This window comes from Erpetoichthys calabaricus, chromosome 3 (genome assembly GCF_900747795.2).
Source record: "Erpetoichthys calabaricus chromosome 3, fErpCal1.3, whole genome shotgun sequence".
In the NCBI taxonomy this organism is placed as follows: domain Eukaryota; kingdom Metazoa; phylum Chordata; class Cladistia; order Polypteriformes; family Polypteridae; genus Erpetoichthys; species Erpetoichthys calabaricus.
Genome location: NC_041396.2, coordinates 30,538,478 through 30,563,254, shown reverse-complemented (window position 1 = coordinate 30,563,254; position 24,777 = coordinate 30,538,478). Strand labels below are relative to the sequence as shown.

The 24,777-nt window shown below is 35.3% G+C and overlaps 1 protein-coding gene across 1 annotated transcript in view; it reads left to right on the top strand.

Moving 5' to 3' along the window:
- The window catches only part of mapk13 (mitogen-activated protein kinase 13), a 40,363-nt gene extending 16,636 nt beyond the window's left edge, over nt 1-23,727 (top strand). Inside the window, exons 5-12 of the mRNA XM_028796542.2 lie at nt 1,687-1,716; nt 2,289-2,336; nt 5,327-5,441; nt 12,998-13,069; nt 16,576-16,655; nt 17,253-17,331; nt 21,665-21,838; nt 22,853-23,727. Of these exons, the coding sequence (XP_028652375.1) occupies nt 1,687-1,716; nt 2,289-2,336; nt 5,327-5,441; nt 12,998-13,069; nt 16,576-16,655; nt 17,253-17,331; nt 21,665-21,838; nt 22,853-22,932 (678 nt within the window). The 3' untranslated portion in view covers nt 22,933-23,727. The remainder of the gene's footprint in view (nt 1-1,686; nt 1,717-2,288; nt 2,337-5,326; nt 5,442-12,997; nt 13,070-16,575; nt 16,656-17,252; nt 17,332-21,664; nt 21,839-22,852) is intronic.
- Nucleotides 23,728-24,777: the final 1,050 nt, after the last annotated feature.

Genomic DNA, 24,777 nt, shown 5'->3' with positions numbered 1-24,777 from the left:
ATGAGTTCTATAAAATGTTTGGGTTTAAGATCAACATAAAACATAGTATTCTATCAGTGTTTTAGTTCCTGCTATGAACATTTTATATTCACTTTGTCAGATCACACTACATTTTAGGGATTATGATTATCCAGCGCTTTAAATTTTACTGAACTTCTGGATTTTATTAATCATATTGTTAGTGGCTTATCTTTACACTTTTAATGTTTTGATAAAATTAGCAATTAAAATCGATATTCTTTCCACATTCTTAAAACACACCAATCTGTCTATCTTTCAGAGACTACAAGAAGAATCATAGCTAAATTTGTTACCCTTCCTTATTTGTCTGTTACATAGGTATTACTGTAAAGATGTACACTATTAAAATAACTATACTTCCATGACTACTTTTAGGTAACTTCAAATAGTGCTGAGAAACTGATCTCAGAATCAGATTTTTCTAGTAAAAAATGGAAGCCAGTTATAAAAAGAAGACCGTTATCCTCTGTCAGAGTCAGTCTGACAAATTCAGTTAAGTATTTTACACTGAGAAATACTGTTTTTATTTAGGTTCTCAGAAATCTACGATTGCACTCTACCAGCAAGAGAAGCCTTCTAAGTGCCTACATGTTTTGTTTTCAGCTTATACCCTACTGAATTATATTTATTTATTGAATACATTTGGGTCTATTATCACTCCTCATCCTTTAACAGACCAGTTTTATTTACTGCCGATGAATGCCATGTAACCAATATAAGCACTTTAGTGTGTAAGTTTTGTTTAACTACTAGCTTACTACCTAATTTTTATTAACGGAAAATACTTATCTACACACTATTTTAAAACAAGAACAGCATGTACTATAATATTTTAAAAATAGGAAACCTCATTTACTCAGTGAAAACACTGAATTTGCAGTGTTTGGCAGCCTTTTATTAACATTATCCTTAATTTACTCTTAAAGCGAAGTGCTAATAACAATCAGCAGGTCTAATCTTTTAAGCTGGCTTACTAACTTATAACTTCAGATAATATCATTGTTTCATGTTTTTCTTTTTTGTGCTGGGGATAAAGTATTTGAGGCAATATACTGTAGTAACACAGTGGTTAGTATTTTTCCTCTTGTATCCAGTGTTCTGGATTTGAATCATGTGCCTGGAAATCTGTCCAAGTAGAGTTTGCAGGTTTTCCTTATGTCTCTGTGGGTTTTCCACCCACATTTGCAAATACGTGTGTATTGGGTTAGTTGGAAGTTTCAACTTGTGTGAAATGAAAGGGGACCTGCAGTGGACTGCTGCTCTGTCCAGGGCTATTTTCTGCCGTGTGTCAATTGCAGTGTTGTTGTGTTAGGCTCCAGGCCCACATTACCCAAGATAAATTAAGCTTCTTTAAGGGCCATATGTTGGAGGAAGGCCTGAATGGGGCCAATGTACTGTTAAAATGAACTTAAAAGTTCATGAAGAAATTGAATAACTTATTATTATAACACAGTGTACAGTTTTTTTATTAAAGGTTATTAAAAGAGAGTGGTTTATGGATAAAAATAGGAGGAGAAGCCTCTAGTTTTGGTAGAAGATTCACAAAAGTCATGTACACCTTTGCCAGAGAGACAAACATGTCTACTAGAAAACATTGTAGAATAAACTCATTTTTAAAGAAAGTTTTGGGTTTTGTATTGATTTTAATTATTTCCCTTTTTACAGTACATCCACTCGGCAGGAATTATCCACAGGGTAAGGAGTGGTAACTTTCTTTTTATGTTGTCATATACAAGGAATGTACTTAAAGAAGCAAAGAGATTAAATTGTTGCTTAACAAACATGCTGGAGGACATAAGAAACAAAATGTTCCCCAGAAGTAATTACCCTTGCCTATTCCAAACAGATACAGTTTTAACAATGGCAAGTATAGTTTGGCTGTTTCCTTGTTGCTTTGCTTTAGAATTGACAATCTTTACGCAGGTATTTCAGAGGTTTCCAGGAATTCAAGTTGATATCCTTTAAAGATATAGCCCCTTCACAATATTGTGGCATAATTAGAAACTTTGTTGGTATCGGACACTTGAATTCTGAATTTAAACTAGAAATCTAGATGTAAAGCACAAGGTCAATGCAGGGAACTCTTTCCTAGATGATTATTATTATAGTTAATTCACTGATCAGCTCTTCTTAAAATAAGGGCCCTGGGCTTACGTCTCTTCTACTGACTGGACCTGTATGTATGCACACTACATAGATAACACCTTTTATGGAAATGTGTATTCTGCCCCCAGATGTCTTTTTAACATTCAGCTTGTTTTATGTAGGATCTGAAGCCAGGAAACCTTGGCGTTAATGAAGACTGTGAACTTAAGGTAATGCATGCTGTTTGGGTGTAGTGGCCTTACAATGTAATAAAAATATGATCACACTTCAGCAGTGGTGATTTCCTAAATTGGCAATAAAAACCTTTATTTATATAGTGGGTCAGAATATTTCTATGTATCATTTTAATCTGAAACTTGACAGCAATGCAGCTATAATGTACACTAGATATAGAAATATTCAACCACCCTACCCTTAATTGTTTACATGTTATTATATATATTTGTGTACTTGATTCAAATTTTCTAGCCATGGATAACTCTTGAGCAAGGCCCTTAACCTGCAATTGCTGAGCGCTTTGAGTAGTGAGAAAAGCGCTATATAAATGCAATGAATTATTATTATATTACACTCTTGTATTACAAATTAGAGATGTCACAATGCCAGAATTTTTCTATTTGATACCAATACCAGTGAAAATTTTATAATACTTGATACCTTTCGATACCACGGAAAAAACAGAAATCCCGTTCAGTGGCTTATTATAACAGTACCTCCATAACTGAAGTGAGCAATATTGTGCCTTTTTCTGTAATAGAGTATTAAATATATAAATACTATACTGTCCTTCAAACTTGTTTTACATTAATCCTTTAATTCAGAACTACTGTTAAACAGCTTTTGTTCTGCAGTTCTTTATATTTCTTATGAGTGGTTAGATTTTGTTATTGCTTATACCTGTGTACAAATCCAGAATTAGAAAATTACTTGGGTTGTTGTTACCTGTAAATTTATAACTGTGAGACAGCATTACATTCCTCAATGTACTATTTAAATATATGATGTATGCTTTTACTTATGGGTTATACCAATGAATAGTTTTCCTCCAAAAAATAAATGAATGGCACAAACTTAGTGTTTGTAGAGTCATATTTATCAATGAAGTATGGTATTTTGCATGTCTAGCTGTGTTATGCGATACCGTTAAGACTCTACATGTTATATTAATAGGGAGATGTTCCTTGTCTTTAAAAGCATTCCATCCATTATCCAACCTGCTATATCCTAACTACAGGGTCACGGGGGGTCTGCTGGAGGCAATCCCAGCTAACACAGGGCACAAGGCAGGAAACAAACCCCGGGCAGGGCGCGTACACACAAAACCACACACACCAACACACCAAGCACACACTAGGGACAGTTTAGAATCACCAGTGCACCTAACCTGTATGTCTTTGAACTGTGGGAGGAAACCAGAGCACCTGGAGGAAACCCACACAGACACGGGGAGAACATGCAAACCTGGGTCTCCTAACTGTGAGGCAGCAGTGCTACCCACTGCGCCACCGTGCCGCCCTCTTTCAAAGCATTGAAATACTAAATGCAATGGAGTAGCTTGTGTCATTACAGGTGTAGACAAGCCAAAAAGTCTCTTGATTTGAATCTTGCCTTGAAGTTTACTAGCTACAACTGTTGCTATTGCTTCCAGTCCTCCCATATCCTTCACTCCTGTGTGCTTAAGTGTAGATGCATACAAGATGACCTCAACACCCCTGCAACCATGAACTGTATATGCTGGTTAGAAAATGGGCAGGCACTTTACCTGACACACATTTTGTACTAACTGTTAATCTAAATAACTTGAACTACACTGACCACAACTTCAGTTGATTTTAAAATTATCCTTTTCTTATACTTATTTTTTGGACTCCTCCAGCATTACATATTGTATTAATCTCTAGCCCATTTAAAAATACAAGGCAGGAGGCAGAGCCTTTATTTATAGGGACCCCACACTCTGAAATGATCCATCTGCAAAAGACAGAGGGGGCTTATGAGTTCCAGTGGAATACATAACCGCTTGTTATTTTAGCATACCATACCCTTATGAGATCTAATGCTAAGGCTGTTCATACTGCATTTTATTGTAAATCATTTTGATTGTTTTTTACTATGTCTTTCCTAGTGTGTTTAGTTTTTCTATACCTGTCGGTATACTTGACGTGACCAGCATTTTAAGCCTTTTCCTCTTGGTGTAAATGTGTTGCACAAAATAAATGACCCCATCCCTGTATTGAATTATGGAGGGCATTTGCCTGGTTTGTATTACACTGCAGAGCAACTGTAATAAGTCTGGGCTATCATAGTTAGAATCTGGAACTTCAGTTTGTTTTTCTGTACTGTTTCATTATGTAGATGCAAATAAGAATTGTACTGGGGAAATATATACAGTTTTCCAAAAATATATGCATGTGTATTTATATGTACAGTATGTACTACATGCTGTGGTTAAGCTTCACATTGCAGGCTTATTTCTGTTTTTGTTGCATGTAAGTTTGATTTATTTTAGTGATAATGTGTTTGTAATAGTGTTTATCTTGCTGGACCAGTATGTAGAAGTTTGCTTTGTAAGAGAGAATTGAATCAAATTGAATTTAGAACATTTGCAAGTAGTATTTTACTGTTCTTGTAATCTGCTTGTTTCCAAGCCTGAACAGCTTCATTATTTACAGCTACATTGTAAGTTTCACATATCATTACTTCTGTCCAGTCTTTCACACATCCATTTTTGTAAACGGATTAATACTATTTAGATTTGCCAGAGGCCAGTGCGAATTCTGGCAGTAGTGGACATATGGTGGGGGGAAAAACTCTAGATGAGGCACTAGTCGACTACAGAACACATCTGCACTTTGTCATACTTTACACATTCCAAAATTTAAACAGTAAAACTTGTACAAAATTTAGAGCATAAATGTATCAACACTGTTTTAAAAATTGCTATTGGATTTTCACATTGAATTTATTTTTTGGGGGGAATGGGCACTGTAGCTCAACCTTACTACCAAAACCTTTTGGTATTTTTTTAAACCGTTAACAGTTCTAAAATGTTTTGGAGTGTGAGCCCAAATGTCAAATATGTGATCTTTCCCATTATGATCGAGAAACTGCAGAGCTGTAGTTCTTTTTGTTGTAAAGGCCCAAAATTGAAGACTTAGTAGAGTACATGACATCAAGGTCTGGCATGTGTCCTTCATAGATACTTGATTTTGGCCTGGCAAGGCATGCAGATGCTCAGATGACTGGTTATGTAGTGACAAGATGGTATCGGGCTCCAGAAGTGATTTTGAACTGGATGCACTACACTCAAACAGGTAAGTGTTGCCTACTTTTTACATTTTCTTGAGAAAGTAAGAGAGGAGCTGTGTCAGAGTATATCTGCAGAAGGAGGAAAAGCGTATTAATAGAAGGTTATTTTTATTCAGTTTGGAAATGCCCTATTCCATTCTTATCTTTAATACATTTGCACATCATACATAAGTAACCTAGTATTCAAATTTCTGTATGTCAATGATTATTCAAGTATTTAATTGATCCAAATGGTGCATATTTATAGTGGAGCAGAAAACTGGTATGAAACTGTACAAATGTAGATTAAAAATAACATTCAAAAACTGACATGCAACTATACAAATGTGGCTTCGAAGTAGCAAGCAAATTTTGTTGCATTTTTCCACCTTAAGATAGGGATTTGAGTGGTTGATGTAATGAAAAGACATGCCGAGATGGAAACAGTGTTTTGTCTGTCATTAAGCAGTGATAGAAATATTTTGCATGGGAGAAGCATTGTTATGTGAATATATGTTACTACTGGACTAGTTTACTATTACCAGCAGTTCTACTTGGTCCAACAACTAAATTCGCTTCTGGAAAATAAAGTCAAAAATATCCACTTAAGTTGCTAAGTTATCATAATCGTTTTTAAATTTTGTTCTTCCTGCAAATAACAATTTGCAATTCTTTCATTTTGCAGATGTATCCCAAAACAATGTTATATGCAAACATTTAACATTAATGAGTCATGGGTGTAATGAGAAATAAACTTTCCTTTGTGAAACAGTTGGCATTTTTCTTAATTTGAAATATGTCCAGTCCAGACATACTTTGATGTCTATGTTCTTGCTCACTTGTTCTGTTAAGCTCATGTATAATGGCAGGAAATGTGGTAAAAGTGCTTTTGATTTTATTATTGTATCACCAGAGGTACTTACTTTTTAGAGGTCTAGTGTATAACCCATGTTACCAATAATAAAACTGTTGTATTATATCAGCTTAAAATAATTTTCTTGATAAATAGGTATTTAGTATATATTAAAGGTGAAAGTCAAATCATAGAATTCTGTGACGGCATTTCATTGATTACGCTTTCACTAAAAAAAATAAAGTGTAAGTCAGTCTTGGTTGATTGATACAAAGTTGATGCAGAACCACAGCTGGAAATGAGTCCATTGGAACATGTTAAATACCTATTCTATAAAAAGCTGCTTGTGTTTGAACTTCAGTTTCAACTTAAAGACTTTGAGGAGTAATAATGACTAGCCAACCCATGACGTAGCATACGCCGCATAATTATGTATTGATGGGTGAACACTTCCTGAAAGACACAGTTGTCCAAATGGGGTTGGTTTTGAGGATACGACTGTAGGTGAATGAAAAGATGTAACTCTGGAGATGGCAACATACAATACAGTGTTTTACACGCTGCATACAGCGATTCACATTGAAGCATAGACACTGCTAAGACCATGGGATACCCCTCGCAAACTGTTTTACATGCTGCATACAGCGATTCACATTCGCGACAAACATGCCTCTTCTTAGATGGTCCTGCCATGTCCACCCTCGCTTTCGAAGCATACACACCGCCTGGTCATGTGCCCGCTCACAAGAGCAACTCCCGGAGACCCGCCCACCAACTCTAAGACCATGGCGTGTAAAACAGTTTGTGATGGTGGACGCGGTCGCGCGTCATAACCAAAAAGAATAATGAAAACTCAACGTGGCTCAGAGGTGTATGTGGAGTGTAGCAGAGACGAACGTGAATGATGCCCTGTTTTGTGAGTTGCTGCGTCCGAATTGGTGGCGTGGCTCTGCGAGTTGTCGTCGTATCCAATGGTCTTAGAGTTGGTGGGCGTGGCTCTGTCCTGCGTGCTTCCATGGGTGTCTTGCTTGCGCTGGCGACGGCTTAGTGAATTATATGTATAGATGATGATAATAGGTGGGAGACTCAAGCTACAAAGTATAACCCATGATGCAGCATCATTTTTTCTAATGGCTGTTCATTTTGAAACCACTTTGATGAGACTGACAAAAAATGGTGATAAAAGAAGAGGGAGAACAATCCAGATTTTTGGAAGTCTTTTCCACATAGAAACTCTTCCCCCATTGTTTCAACATCTGTAGAACAAGGAGTAGGTATCTCAGCCTCTTAAGAAAACACAGATAGCCCTTGTTTTGAATACAATGCAATACAATTTATTTTTGTATAGCCCAAAATCACACAAGAAGTGCGCAAGTGGGCTTTAACAGACCCCCAGCCCTGACTCTCTAAGAAGACAAGGAAACTCCTAAAAAATCCCTAGTAAGGAAAAAATGGAAGAAACCTTGGGAAAGGCAGTTCAAAGAGAGACCCCTTTCCAGGTAGGTTGGGCATGCAGAGGGTGTCAAAAGGAAGGGGAAAAATACAATACACAGAACAAAACACAAGTAATCCTCAATACAGTATAATAGTAAAATTAAAATAAAAATGAATGCTGAGAGAGGAAGAAACTTGGAAAAAATACAGCTGAATAATAGGCTCATCCCCACTGGAAATTGTAAAGGATTTCCATAAACATTTTTATAGTGTATGCAACATTTGGATAGCCACAGCATGTCATGCTAGAATATCCATTCTAAAAGAATTGAAATTCGAAATGCCCATTTCTAGTACTACAACGTAGCTCCCTTATATAGTGGTCTTATGCACATAGCTGCTGGGACAGACTCCTGCTCCTCCAACCCTGAACTACATTGTACAGTTTTGAAAATGGATAGGTTAATGGACATTTTATATTGTATTTCTCTTGCAATTGGGCTATGAGGCAACATGTTGCAATTAGTACGGTAGTTAACTGCATTTGAATTTGAACACCGTATCTTATCCAGTATGTAGTGTCTCAATAAAACAGTCGACTGAGCTTCTGCACAGTAACATTACAATGGATCCTTCATGTGAGATATCAAATTTGCAAATGAATAATGACATTGCAATGGTGTAATGATTATTGGCACCATCAGCATTTTTGATGCACACTGAACATGTGAATTTCACTACCATCTGAAAATCTTTGTTGATTGTGTGCATCCATTTATGGAAGCAGTGTATCCATCTCCAGTATAGTACTCTGTCACAAGGCTTGGAAAGTCCTGATACGTTTACTCAAAATGACTGAATTCCGCTTAATTGTGGGCAACATGGGAAACCCTCTTTCTGCTGCAGTTTGTCTTTGTGAGTTGACATTCTAATAAATTTAGGCTGATAGCAAATGAGGCAAAAGCTATTTGTTAGATAGGCCTACCATAATAAAGTCTCCACTCATATTTACTAAATGTTTGAAGTCTGTCAATCCCAAACACTCTGTTAACTACAAGAAGGTCTTAACAGAAGGATGGGATGATTGCATCGTGTACAAATGAAACCCTTAACTTCAACTGGAAAATTGTAGTAGAAGATTAAATAGTAGCCTACTGAAACATGCAAGGAAATGCATGTAATCCAGTGATTTCAGACTCTGAATTTCTCTGGTGTGTAAGTTAGTGGAGGTGTGTGCATGAAAGTGACTAAGTAATGGTTTTCTTTCCACGGTTGGGCCCAGCTGTGTACTTGCTGAGGCTGTCATGAACATCAGGTCTCTTTGACCTGGTTGTGACTAATGTGAGTTCAGAAAAGGATTGAAGATGGATCTAATTGGTGAGGAAGAGTTGCAGGGAAAATGCCATATAAGAAACTATAAAATATCTAAAGTGATAAGTATTAATAATAACAAACATTTATTTATTGCCTTTCTCAGACTTAAGGATGCTTTACAGAGTATTTAAATACAAAAGAAACTAGAAATGCATAGCAATAACAAAACAGAACAGAAAAAAAATTAAACTTTGCAAGCGTTAAAAATTTAAGACTGAACAAAAATATTGTTTAAACAAAAAGGCTTTCAAATTAATTTTCAATGAACAACGCTAAGTCATGCAAATGTTGAGGTTAGGAATTCCAGATGCAAGGTTGTGGGGGAGGGGGTTGAAATTGTAGTCTGTGAGAACATTTGTGCCCAGTACCAGAGAACCTAAGGGCATATGGAGGATTATAGTGATGAAACAGTTGAACAAAGTATAATGGAGCTAGAAAATGTTAAACCTTGTCAGAAATTAGTTTTTATTTGATACATAAGGTAACAGGCAGCCAGTGCAGGTGGTACTAAACAAAGCTGATGTGTTGTGTGCACTTGATGTATGTGAGAACTATAGCAGCTGTAGTCTGGATATGTAGCAGTCTAGGGACTGTTTTAACAGGAATCCCAGCAAACAGGCAGATAGAATAGTCAAGATGAGGCATAAGGAAAGTATGCAGAAATGTGTCCTCATTTCTCCTAAAATACAATGGGTGAAGACAAGCAATATTGGTGATAAATGGTTGGTTTTCATAAGTGAGCTTATATGAGGCTCACAGATAAGTGATGAGTGAAAATGAATAATTAAGTTATGCATAACTTGTAAACGTTAAACTAATGCACCATCAATGTTAATATTGGAGTATGAAATCTTGGAGGCAACTGACATGGGACTAACTAAAAACCACTTCAGTCCTATTAGCATTCAGTTTAAGAAGATTAGATAGATAGATAGATAGATAGATAGATAGATAGATACTTTATTAATCCCAATGGGAAATTCACATTCTTCAGCAGCAGCATACTGATACAATAAATAATATTAAATTAAAGAATGATAATAATACAGGTGAAAAAAACAGACAATAACTATGTATAATGTTAAATATTAACGTTTACCCCCCCTGGTGGAATTAAAGAGTCGCATAGTTTGGGGGAGGAACGATCTCCTCAATCTGTCTGTGGAGCAGGACAGTGACAGCAGTCTGTCGCTGAAGCTGCTCTTCTGTCTGGAGATGATACTATTAAGTGGATGCAGTGGATTCTCCATAATTGATAGGAGCCTTCTGAGTGCCCTTCGCTCTGCCACAGATGTTAAACTGTCCAGCTCCATGCCAACAATAGAGCCTGCCTTCCTCACCAGTTTGTCCAGGCGTGAGGCGTCTTTCCTCTTAATGCTGCCTCCCCAGCACACCACTGCGTAGAAGAGGGCGCTCGCCACAACTGTTTGATAGAACATCTGCAGCATCTTATTGCAGATGTTGAAGGAAGCCAGCCTTCTAAGGAAGTATAACCGGCTTTGTCCTTTCTTGCACAGCGCATCAGTATTGGCAGTCCAGTCTAATTTATCATCCAGCTGCACTCCCAGATATTTATAGGTCTGCACCATCTGCACACAGTCACCTTTGATGATCACTGGGTCTATGAGGGGTCTGGGCCTCCTAAAATCCACCACCAGCTCCTTGGTTTTGCTGGTGTTCAGGTGTAGGTGGTTTGAGTCGGACCATTTAACAAAGTCATTGATTAGGATTCAACCAAGTCTTTAGATCAGAAATGCATTCCAGCAAAGAACAAAATGGCATATCCATGGTAGACCTGCTATTAAAGTAGATCTGAGTGTCATCAACATAATAAGAAAGCTGAGGCCATGTTGGAGAATCCATTTGTCATAAAGGAAGCATGTATATTAGAAAAGGGAAAGGGACTAAACCAATTGCGTACCTTGGGTAGAATAGGGTTTGCATTTTTCAATTGTAACAAATGATTTCTATCAAATAGATAAGATTTAAACCAAGACAGAACCGTGCCTGCTATGCCACTTGAGGAAAGGAGATTCATTTGTAGTGTCAAAGGCTGCACTAAAATCAAGGAGTAGGAGAATGCGGAGTGCCCCATCATCAACAGATACAAGGAGATCATTAAGGACTTTCAGGAGACCAGTCTTCGCACTGTATAACATGGGAAAAGCAAACGGTTCATAAATCTCTTGTTTATCTAAACGGGCCTGAAGTTGTTTAGTGGCAACCACTTTCAGTACCTTAGATGGACCATGGTGCAATCAAGACAGGTTAGACCAAGGCTAGGTTTCTTAAGAATAGGTGTAATAGGAGCAGTTTTAAAGGAAGATGGCACATAGCTAGAAGGTGTATTAATGATGTAAGAAATGGGACCTGCAATAACTGAGGTATAATATTTGAGAAGAAAGAGCAGGATCGAGTTGTGGAGAGGAAAATTTTGACTTTGAAATTAACAGAAATCAGTGAGGGCAAAATCAGTCCAAAACGGCTTGGAAACCTTAGAAAACTTGTCATAGGAAAATGAAAAGCAGCAAAGCAGCAGCAGAACTTCTTATAAATGTTATTAATTCAGGCCACAAAAGTGTTAAAACACTTCACATTGCTTGACAAAATTGCACATACAATCATATACAGACAGAGTATGCATGGATACTGCCTTCATGCAAGAGCCATTTCTCTATAGCTCAGTAAAATCCATTAATTTAAAATGCAGTATTGGTTCTGTAAGATTCTAATTTGCTTCAACTGCTAATGTGCTGAATTTCAAATGTAAAGTTGCTCCTTGATTATCTCGTATCACCCTGTGTATCAATTTTTATATATGATGCAGGGGATTCAAAACATGTCTTGCACAGCACAATTTTTTTTGGAAGATGTCAACCCATTATGGTTAGCCTGCGGTTTAAAGGGGCAATTGGGATAGCTGTCACTAGAATGTGTGAATTAAAAATCATATTACTCTACAGCAGTCTAAATGAACATGAACATATGCCTCTATCAAATGGTATGATAATGACATTCTCCTTCTCTCCTGTAATGCAGTTTGTAATTGCATACTGTGTATGTTAGTTGGAGTGTAAGAGAATTTTAATGCTGTTTCAAACTGTGAGTTTCAGGTACAGTATTTTTCAGTGTCCATGTCGTTTCAGGATTTCACATGTGTTTATCTTTTTTCTAGTGTATTATTAAAATCAACATCTGCACTAACAGACACTTTCTTCACATTACAACTAAAATGCAGGGTCGGTAAGGTTATTAGTTTTACTTAGAAAGAAAATGTAGAGATAAGTTATGAATATTTCACAAAAGTAATGTTATACTATGTAATGCAAGTAGTGCATTGTACTACAGTAATTTGTCACACAATTATGCTTCGCAAATCTCTGAGGACTCAGACGTATGGACTTTGTATAACAGAATAATATACTAAATATTCCAGGCTCTTTTTTTAGTAAAAATACATTTAGTTTGCTTAAATATTTTCAGGTGTAATATTTTAAATTCGGGGTTGTTTGTTTAGGATTTGTTTCAAAGTAGATAGTACATAATTCAGAAAAGTCAGAATACTTGTGGTATTAGTCTTGGCTGTATTATTTAGAACTAATTGACAAAAAGAAAAAATGTGTTTGGAATAAATACATTCTCAGTGTGCAAGCAGACCATTCAGGTTTCATCCCTTCCTTGCACCCATCACTGCTGCCATAAGTTCTTGATCACAGAACCCTAAATTTTTTAATTAGGTAGATTTAGAGAGGTGATGGAATTGTAAGTCATCCTGTATTCTGGGTCATCAAATTTCCGAATTTATTTTTTGAAATCATGTTTTTGCTTTAAAGAAAATCGTTAATGTTCTAGAATTTGTGCTAATTATTAGTTCAAACCTGAGATTTTTTGCCACTTTCCTGTACTGTTTTTCTTTCTCAGTTGACATCTGGTCTGTTGGCTGCATCATGGCTGAGATGATTAATGGCAGGACTCTATTTAAAGGAAATGATTGTATCCTTTTATTTCCTGCTTTATTCTGCATTACACCACTTTGCTGTAGTTTTACTTATTAACAAGTTTTAATACATGGTGTGAATGAGTTGCGAGTTGTAACGGGATTTACAAAGTTTATTTAATACAAGAGGGTGAACAGTGTTGTTTCTTTTTTTTTTTTGTTATTGCAGAATCAAAATACATTTTCTATATATTATATTTTTATGTTGATTATATATGTAACTTTTTTTAGTGATAAAGTGCAATGGAATATTGTGGACTTTTCACATGCAGTTTGTTATAACTAAATAAAGTGTCTTGATTTGATCAGAGTCCAGTCCCTTTGCAAAGACACTCCAAACATATCCACTGAGGTTATGGATTTTGTTGATGTGGTTTTTTGAAGCAGTCAATATGTAGTTTCACAATTAATGACCGATCAAAAACTATTCAACTGAAAACTACACATAATTGTGAATTACCAGTAAATTGATTAGTGGTGTTTGCTCCAATTATAACACTTCTTCTTCTTTCAGCTACTCCCGTTAGGGGCTGCCACAGTGGATCATGTTCTTCCATATCTTTCTGTCCTCTGCATCATGTTCTGTTACACCCATCATCTGCATGTCCTCTCTCACCACATCCATAAACTCTAATTCTAACTCTAACACTAAAAAAAAAAATTGTGTACATGTGGTGTTATTTGAGAGGCATTGTCTTTCTGATCTCCACCTTACCTCTATTCAAAGTAAAAGGCTGATGGGAATCCCTGCAATTCTTCCAGTGGTCCAAATACAAATATTATAGGAAGAACTGATTAGGTTGCATGTGGAATTTTCTACTACTTCGTGAATCTACAAATTGATTGTGATCGTAAATGAAGACAACCAATTTGTAGGTTCACAAAGGAGTAGCTTTTCATATTTTTGACTCTCCAGATTTCAAATCAGTTGTGGAATACCCATGACTCCCAGATCATTATATAAAATTAGATTGGGCATTGAAAGAATTAAAGTCCTTGTGGTTCTAAATTTATTGATTCCCGTTTTTCAACCTGTAATTCCTCCCACCTTGCATTGTTACAAATAAGAAGTACTTCCTTCAGAGTTTAAAGAGGTATTTAGTAAAGAAAGAAATTGATTATCTTCTCATTGGCCTTAGGTTACAATTTATTTGCATAATCATAAGACACCTTCCTAAGATAAAAACTGTATTCTCTTCAAACCAGAAACTAACTAAATGGAGGAATATATACTAAAGATATGGAAAAGGTTTTAATCTGAAAGTACCATTGGGACAAATGTTTTGTAGAAAAAAGAGGTCATTAAGACCTTATGTTGAAGATTGAGATTTGTACAAATAAAAATTACATTTTTCCTCTGATCTCTTCTTGCTCAAATCACTGGATCCACAATACTCAGCAAGTAGTTTTAATTAATATTCACAAAGGTGACGAATGGAAGATGGCATTTAATACTACCCCTGTACATTATAAATATTCAGTAATTCCTTTTGGATTGACAAACACATTTGGTAGTATTTCGGATTAACGATGATATTCAATTTTTTTTCTTCATCTTTTGAATCTGTTTATGGGTATGGACTTTGTATTTTTTTTTGCCTTCATTCTTTGTCATCAGTTGTTTATCTGACTAAATACCCTTGAAATTTTAGACAAAAATGGCAAGTCCCTTGGGAAAACTTGAAGGCGAAAACTACTACCAAAAACGTATTTGATAAAAATGAGAGTACTTTCTGAGTATAAATTAGGGCAGAAGGTGAGGCTTACAATGTGGGATATCTGACAGCAAGTTCAGTTGTGGAAATTTCTCTGTACAACTGGACCCTATTATGCCATCAAAAAAGTGGGTCTAGTTTCTTTTCGTTTGGCCTTTCCAATCCATTTCAAAATTCATCCAATATTTAATGTGCCCTGACTTAAATCTGTATCAGCCTCATCATTATCTAAACTTACTCCATCCTCATCCAAATCGTTGCTATGGTGGTTGCTACCATGTGATCAGTGATATCATGATGTGTGACATCATTACACGGTGTCTATTTTAAGATGGTTTCACAGTTGATTTAATATCCTAGCTTTTAAATGACAAAATTCCTTGTGTATGCTATTGTTTGTTTTTTGTACAGAGCCATCTAAATATTAATTTAGTTTTCACTCTTGCTTTAACAGTCGACAAATTACTTTTTGTCTTTGATTTTATTCATTGGCAATTTGATCCCTGTTAATGGAATCTCTACCTGTCCCCTGGTCTTCTCCTTCACTAATAATGTAGTTCAGAATGCTTTTCAGTCTGCTCAGTGCATTGTGCTTTCAAATCTAATGTTTTTACTTCCTACTTGAAATTTACTATCATTAAATGTAAAGTATTACATCTACCACATATCTGCCCAAACCTGTATGTTGTCCAGGTCTACATGCAAAAGATTTAGCTGATTCTGCATTATTCATCATTCTGCTTAGTTTATTGTGATCTGCTAACTGAACAAACTTGTTATTTATATTCTTTTCCTGATTGTTTTTACAAAAAGAGTGGTGACCCCAGAAGTGATGCCTGAGGGACTCCAGTTTTAACATTATTGAATTATTTGACTCTTCCTGCCTACCTGAAGATTTTTGCAGACTATGTGCACTCCTTCATCATAACAGTATTTCCTGATGGCAGTGGCCTCTTTCAAAAGGGTAATGTGTCCTGCCATACTGCAAAAATGTTCAGGAATGCTTTGAGGGACAGGATAAAGAGCTCTAGGTGTTGACTTGGACTACAAATTCCCCAGATCTTAATCCAATTGAGCATCTGTGGGATGTGCAAGAAACAAGTCTGATCCATGGGGGCCTCACCTCACAACTTAAAAGACTTAAAGGATTTGCAGCTAATGTCTTGGTACCAGTTATGTTTATGACCACTAAAGGAAATTGGAAGTAATACATTTTATTACATGTTCTTGAAATTAATATACTTGGGATTAAGGATATTTTCCTGTTTACTTTTTTGCTTAATGCAACCATTATGGGTGGTGTTTTCATGCAAATAAGGAAGCAAAATAGCATGAAAATATGTTTCTGAAGCTCTTTAGCAATATAAATAAGATCTTAGCAATGGAAATACAATTTACTAACAAACTGAATATTTAGCTGTTATGTAGGGTTCATGGATCTAGCATCCTGAGCTTTGAATTTCATGTCTGGTCCCTCCTTTTGGACACTGCACGTTCTCCCCATATGAACATGGTGTTTCATTGCAAAACCCCAAAGGGTATAAAGTGACAGCATATTTGTAAAAATTCTGGGAATTATCTTACACTAAGCCATGGTCCACACCAGAATGAATTAAGCTTGTGTGTATGTATTTACAGTATATGTGTGTACTATATATGTATGTATAAAAAATAATATATATATGACTTTCATTGGAACTTTTTTTTGTTTGCTTGCACCATAATGTGCATCAACTCTTGTCTGTCATTATTTGTGTGTATTGTGCGTCCTTGACTGCTTTGGCAAGACATGGATCAGCTCAGCCAAATCATGCGAGTGACGGGGGTTCCAGATACAGATTTCATTCAGAAGTTGGAGAGTCCTGAGGTAACTGTGAACTTTACTAAAGAGTCATTTCTATATTACCAAAAATGTGCTTGCAAGTTTTCATCAATGAAGATACTTTGCGGAACACAACAGGTTAATGAAACATGGTGTGTTGTGTATATCATGCAGTGAAAGCCCCAGGAAAAATCATCTAATTGTACTTTTATGTCGTGGGGCATTTTTGTGTATCTACATGCAAAGTACCTTTGGGATGGATGCATTTATACTCTACCAACCTAAAGCAAAGAAAAGGTGCTTGAAAAATGATAATCTGCCAATATTACCTCTTTCAGCTGAAGAAAAAGTTGCCCTATTGTTCGGAGTGCATGAATTCCTAGTTACACACCAGTAAACCAATTTTTTACCAACCAAAAACATGGTAATTACCAGAAAAAGAAGATACTGGTGGTCTGCACCCTATTCTATTTTTACATCCCTTTAACCTGCACCGTTATCATTCCATCAGCAGTAAATACATTGTCAAAGATGGGCATTGTTTTTGGTGTTTCATTATGTGTATATGTTGGTATCAGTTGATCCTGGCATAATTTATATTTTTATTTACTTTTTTGCCCATGGCATGGATATTCTTAACAGGCAAAAAACTATATCAAATCTTTGCCATCATTTCCAAGGAAGGATTTTACTCAACTTTTCCCCAGGGCCAGTCCTGCTGGTAAGTCCTGACTTAAACTTCTCTGCTTTTACAATAGAGATTACATCTTAAACATGTCTATGTATGATTTTTATCAATATAAGTAAGTAGTCATGGCTATACAGTTTGATGAGAACGATTTTAAGATGGTGTTGTTACACATCTTTGTTTCATTCTAGGGATAACTGTTGTTCAAGCTAATTTAAATGTTTACATTCAACATTCTTATTTGTTAAAATATATTGTTAAATTTGCATAGGAAAACTTACCTTGAAAAATTACCTTGAAATGCCTGATTGCACATTTGCTTTATGGCATGTTTTTCACTTAGTTACAGATGATGGCACTATTTAATGTACACATTAGATCATTTTGCATCCACAAATCAAATAGACACTTCATGAATGGGGTACTAAAAGTAGCTAAGATTTAGAAGTGTTGTAAGTGAAAGGGTGAAGATGATTGATACAAACTGCAAAGCCATACTGTAGTGCAAAGACAGCACATATGTGTTACCACATATAAAATAACCAGTATCACATAGGGTGTTTACAATGATGGAGGCATGTTATAAATCAAAGTGCTTGATGGTGAGAATTTTCAACAGCTTACCTTTAATCCGGGTACCACATTTCATCTAGAGGCATTGTCACTATTTGTGTTAAAAAGTACTTTGCCAAGAGAAGACAAAGGCTGAAAACTTACAGCCATATTCAGTAAACTCACACTAACTGACTTTATTATTATAATGTGCCATTACATAGATGAAGAATGACAGATGAATCTGGTGCTACTTGCAGTTTTCATACAGCTTAGGCAGTTTGTGCTTGAAGATTGTTTTCTTTAAATCTGACTATCACCGCACAGTTTGTGGTTCTTGGTGAATTAATTAAATAGTTGGAAAACAGCATAATGACATTTTTTTAAATAAATATACTTAGGATAAATGGTTTAAAAAATAATGAACCTGGGACAAAAATACTGAAATGTAACTAGAAAGAAAACATTGTGAATCTAGCTAGGCTCATGTGGTTCCAATTTATACTACTGTGATTGCCACATAAATTTATTACCAACCTCACAACCTGAAAGAAGGGATTTAATAAGTAAGTACCAGACAATTGGCAAAATTATCCAGCTTTCCTACTCTTGAGTAGCTTTTTCTTGGATGGAAAGAAAACTGATTTCCTTAGCCCGGAGTAGACTAAAGAGTTCTTAATAAATCTTCTTAAAAAAAAAAAAAAAAAAAAAATTTATATATAATCCTGTTCTTGTGATATACCATTTGCTAGAACAGTTTTTAATACACAGTTTTTACAATTTTGGATTTATGTAGCATTTGTAATTTAATGAAGAAACCCATGGCTAGTAGCTATGTTAAACATCAGTTACCCATTGCAGGTACCTAGCATTACCCAGTGGGTTTACTGAACACAATTACAGTTGGGTCCATAAATATTTGGACCAGAGACAACTTTTTTCTAATTTTTGTTCTGTACATTACCACAATGAATTTTAAATGAAACAAGTCCGATGCAGTTGAAGTGTAGACTTTCAGCTTTAATTCAGTGGGGTGAACAAAACAATTGCATAAAAATGTGAGGTAACTAAAGCATTCTTTTAGATACCCAACTGTATCTTGACTTCTTCTAAGGCTACAACCACACTACTATGTTTTTCTTTAAAAGCTCAGACTTTAGTCTCTGTTTTTACCTTTTGTCCACACTACAAAGAATAAGTACAAAAGATAGTTTTTGTTTAAGAAAACAGTTTTTAAGTGAAAACTTAGTAATGTGGACTTGGCCTCAGATTTGATAATGATCACATATAGTGTGTTCCAGAGGTGTAGTCTTGTTTACAAAAGAATACTCTGTTCGAAAATTTTGAGAGAAAATTTTTTTTATGAAAGGACAGATTAGCTTTTTGAAGTTAGTTTTTTTTTTCCACAGTAATGAAAGACTATAATTTCCCCCAGAAACTTTGTTGTTTTTAGAGCTTCATTTTCTAAATTATATACAGTACTTTTAATTGCCAGTAGGTGTAAAATGGGGGATAATGGGGTGCGTAGGTTCACATGTGAAATAATAACCATAAAATGTAACAAATACTGCATGTCAACTTCAACCTGACAAAGCTCCTAATTTACACTTCTTTTAAATTTGAAATGTATGCTTACCCCAACCAAGTTAAATTGGAAAGTATTTTGTTACAGGTTTTTGGTGTGGCCATTAACAAGGGAAGAATATCTTTGTTTTCTGTGTTCGCAATGACATTATAGATAGAGTTTTTGTGTAATTAACAGTGAACCTGAAGAGCACAACAGAAATGCTTTGAAGGAGTTTGTGGTATTCAGTCACAAATGATCCAGACATAAACATGTGCCTTTATCTATTTAGCACAAAATAACTTCAAATGGTATGGTATGTATTTATCATTTGTCCACATCCAAGACATTATTTCCAGGTAGTAACATAACTAATAGATCTTACTATTTCTGTTACTGTTACAGTACTCTGAATGCGTCCACTGTTTCCACATTAATATGTGTTGGCAAGAGGTACAGCATTTGGCAAACCTCTACACTGACTAAAATCACGCTATATTCAGAGTTGAGATTAATTAATTGCAAGTGGCACTCCATCTTATTTGCCATCTTTGCTGTAATTGTGCAATGATCCATCTTCAGTGATCAAGTCAATTCATTTTTTGAATCATGTCTTTTCCAAATTGAAACAAGTAAGCTTGTTAATTAGAAACCTGGCATAAATTGAAATGAGATTCGTGATGCTTTCATATGTTTACAGGATATCTAATGTATTAATGTGCAAAAGTGGTATGTGTTTTATAGTTGCGATTCAATTATAATATAGTTATAAGGACCATAAGTCTGTATTATGAGGAGGATTTGTTGGTTGCTGGTGTAGACACTACTACAGAGTTACCAGTTCAATCCTGGCAATAGCTTTTTGTGTAATTGTAAAGGAGTCACTTAACTGGTCAGCACTCCAATTGCTGAAATATTGTAAAGGTCACTTATAAGTCATCTTAAAGTGAAAACTAAATATGAAAATAGATAATGAATAGAAATCTAAGGGCTTTGAGGTGAAATATGTTGCAAGTAACTGTCATTATTCTGTTGTTCTTTCTACCCCCCCTTGTGTCATTTTGCTTGACTTCTCATTGCATCCATAATGGCTTACATGGTACAACACCCTACTACCACCCCTCTTGTAGAAATGCAGAGCAGTGGGAGATGGGAGCCATTCCTGTCTGCATAGGATATTAAGCAGAAATTGTAAATCGCATTCCATTGTCTGAAAAGTGACTGTTAAGCTGAAATTTTTGTACCAGGTAGTGTTGACACGTTTGATTTTTACCATTTCAGGCATATATTTGAAAAGATATCTGTAATTATTTTCACACTTCTTTTCTAGGTCACTTGTTTTGTCAGTATACAGATTTTTTTCATATTTTTAGCAAAATGCATCTGTATTGTAAGACAATTTCTCTCTCATAATAATCCATGGAGAATCTAACTTGGAGATCTGAGACAGAGACACAGTGAGGGAATGGGAAAGGCTGCAACCAGAAAGATTGACACGTCAGACAAACAAACTATGAGGCCGAACCAAGCATTGAAGTCAGAAACAAAAAGATTTTCATACCTGGAACCGCATCTATCACTTGGCCTACTTGTGTTTTAAAGTAACTACATTAGAATGTTTTGTAGAGTTTATCCACCGAGAGAGAGTGCATCATGGCTTCACTGACATTTTTGTAGCAGCAGTTCTGTTAGTGTCACAAACATGTCACAAATGGTCACATTGTGCAAATAAATGAACAAAATAAAAAGTAAAATCTGTCAAATATAAAGGTTATGAAACACTAATGTATGAATTGTACAAGGTATAAAAAAAAAAAAAACATTAACCCAAGAAGCCAAATAACTAATGCTATTATCACATTCTGGAATGAGACATTTTTTATCCATACTCCGAATAATACATATATACAGCCATGCTAACATTTATTTTTAAAATAGTAAGACAGTGGTACATTTGACAAAATATTAATTTTCATACTGGCACTTCATAGAGAAATACTAAATACACATTAGTATGAACAGTGTAGTTTAATTAACCATTTTAATAAGTATTTCAGCTTTATTTTTCTGAAAGGCCCTCCACATATTTTGAGGGAATGAATGAGCATAAGAATGATGTGTATCATGTGAAAATGCGTTGTTTTTTTTTTTTCTTCCTATCAGTTTGATATACAATAAACTATTTAGGCCATGTAATGGAATATTTTTTGAAAAAATCCAATGCCAAGGAACGGTGTCTTTAATTTTTAGCTGTAGACCTCCTTGAAAAGATGCTCGTTTTGGATGCAGAGAAGAGGTTGACTGCTTCTAAGGCTTTGGAACACCCCTACTTTGAACCCTATAGAGATCCAGAAGAGGAAATTGAGGCTGAACCATATGATGATAGCCGTGACAATGCAAACTTAACTGCAAATGAATGGCGAAGTAAGTTCCAAATCATTTTCTCAGTCTGTTATTGAAGATGAATTAAGGCTAATGACTGAATTTGAGGATTTTGTAATGACTGCAGATATTTTTATGTGCACAAGCATAACAAACATAATCTTGTTCAGGTATCTTCTCAGTTCACATTGAGATATCACATTGTACTGGGTGGAAATACATCCTGTTCTGGAACATGGCAACATGTGTAATTGTTTGTTTGATCTTTAATGTTATGTAATATTTTAAGTAAGAAATTACATTTTTACATGAAACTGAATTAATTTGTTGCTGTTAAACAGAATTCATTGTATTTTTCAGAGAATACACTAGTTGTAATCGCAATAAAAAGTGAAATCTTTAACTGTAGTACAAAATACATTTTCAATAGCAAATAGACTATTCAGTCCAATTGTGTGCATAGCTAATAGATTAGTTATCCCAATATCTCATTTTAGATATACACACACAGTAAGACTTGAGAATTTATTCCAGATTCAGTTGATTACACGTAGACTGGACTTGTTCTACATGTTTTACTGTTTGGTTGGAAAAGTTTTAATGGTTTGGTTTTGTCAATGCATTGGCACACTATTTTAAGATTATACCCATTTAATTTGTAAGCTATATCTGACCTTTTCCAGATTTGCACTTAAATTGCTTGCCGCTACTAATGCTACTGTGTTCTACGTAATTTGTCATGCAGGAATACACACTCAAGTACAAATGTGGTCCTACAAGTCCATTTTACCATTTGAGCATAACTTATCTTGATTTGTATTTAGCAGTATACCTGCAGGTAGAGCAAGATTAGGAGATATTTAAGATACTCAATTGAACTCTTTTTATAATAGAGCATATACTGTAGCTCAGTCAACATGGCCTTTAGAAACTTTAACAAAATACCAGTAATTTAAAAATGAATTTCCTTGGATACAAGTGACCACGCTAAGCTTAAACTGAAGATGCAGTGCTGAGACGTGTCAAATGAAAATGGTCTGTCTTCTTTTGTTACAGAGCTCACATATTTAGAAGTGATCAGCTTCCAACCATTCCCCCGAAGAGATTCTAGAAAGAGGAACTTGCCTCCTCTCTGATGCAGCCTGGTGGAAGATGCTCACTCTACTGAGCTATCTGGATTTTATTGTCCTGCATCTGCCACATTGTACTTGTTGTTTTTGCAGTTGAAGAACACTATATGGTTTGTGCCATCTCCTTGCAGACTTTGGGACTCCTTTGGTAACCTCAGTAGAAATACAGGTTATCAAATATGGAGGGACTGATAAAGTTGCTTTACACAACAACATTGGATTTTGTTTGATCTAGTACTTAGTTCCAGCTTTCTGGTTAAGTGTCTAATAGACTAAGACAGAAGGTCATGATGTTAATGTCTACTTAAATGCTTTCTCTGGCCACTTTGTAAAATATTTTTGGAAACCTTTTCTCATTTAAAAATCCCTCATTGTGTTGAAACATAATTCTTGCTGCATAGGGATGCAGTGTATTGTTGAATGGATTTAATCTGACAACTGCAGAAGAGGCAGGACAGACGAGAACAACTGTCTGATTGGCTAGTTTTATGTGTATTTATTTAGTAGATGTTTGTATTCGGACCAGCTTATATATCACAACTGTATGAAGATAAATGCCATGATAAACATGTGAAAAGCAATCAAAGATGAAGCATAGTGAAATTTATAAGTTTAAGCTAACCAGGTATGGTACATACTATACAAAAAAGAAAAGAAAAACCTAATCGGTTTCAGTCTGCAAATGAGGTGTCAAGTACAGGAATTTATGTGAAATAAGAAATTCCTCTTCATACTTTTTATATTAAGATAATGTCAGAAGAGGTCCATAATTGAGGTGCAGTGAGAATCTTAACACTAAAATTGTGTAAGTTAGTGTCTTCTCTGTTGATTTGCTTTCCAGTGATTATTGTTGTACCTTACTTTGTAAATAAGTGAATCCTTTTCTTCTGATCCTTGTTCTCACAGGACAGGACAGGACTGATGAGGAGGCAGTTTTAAATTTGGCAGAGATGAGTTGATTATTATTTTTAGTGATTATTCTCAATAACTGTACTTTAAGCAACTTTTGTCAGTTTCATGACAGTAAAATCAGCAAGGTTCTTGTGGATGATCAAAAAAATTAGCCTTTTTAAATCTTTTAAACTTTTTCAAACAGTACAAGGGGACACTTGTATGTTTCAGAAGGTTCCATATCAAGCAAGCATGTCAATGTCAATTTATTTATATAGCACATTTAAGACAATATAGGAATGCTGTGGCCAAAGTGCTTTACAATAAAAGAAGAAAAAAAAATACAATTAACATAAATAACATAACTAGAAATAAAATAAATGAACATAAATAATAAACAGAAGTAAGATTACATAATCACAATGAGGAAACCATCAGTATTACTGAAGGTCACGGAAAGCAAGTGAATAGAAATGGGTCTTTAATCTTGTTTTGAACAGTTCAATTGTAGACGACTCCTTTATGTAATGAGGTAAAGAGTTCCACAGGCGAGGAGCAGCAGCTGCAAAATTGTTATTTTTATGAACTGCAGTGCACGGTTGTTTCATTGTAATTATATTCAACTTCCACTAAACTTTTTTTTTTTTTTTTTTTTTTTTTTTTTTAATTATAGCGGAGAGATTCTGTAGAAAGCTCTGTGCATGTATACAGGGGATTCAACAGAGGTGCACTGCCTAGCTCCAGCATGCCCATTCCCATTTTCCTTGAGAGTGTGTATTTCAAATTAGGTTTATAGGGTCAGTGTCACATGTATTATACATGTACCAATCAACATGCAACAAGTTGACACCCTCTGGTGCCATTATTAAATCTTTCTTGCTTACTTTTATTACTACATTGCCTGAACTTAGGTAGCAGCTGTTCATATTCAAAATTCTTTGGTTATGGTAGGTATAATCT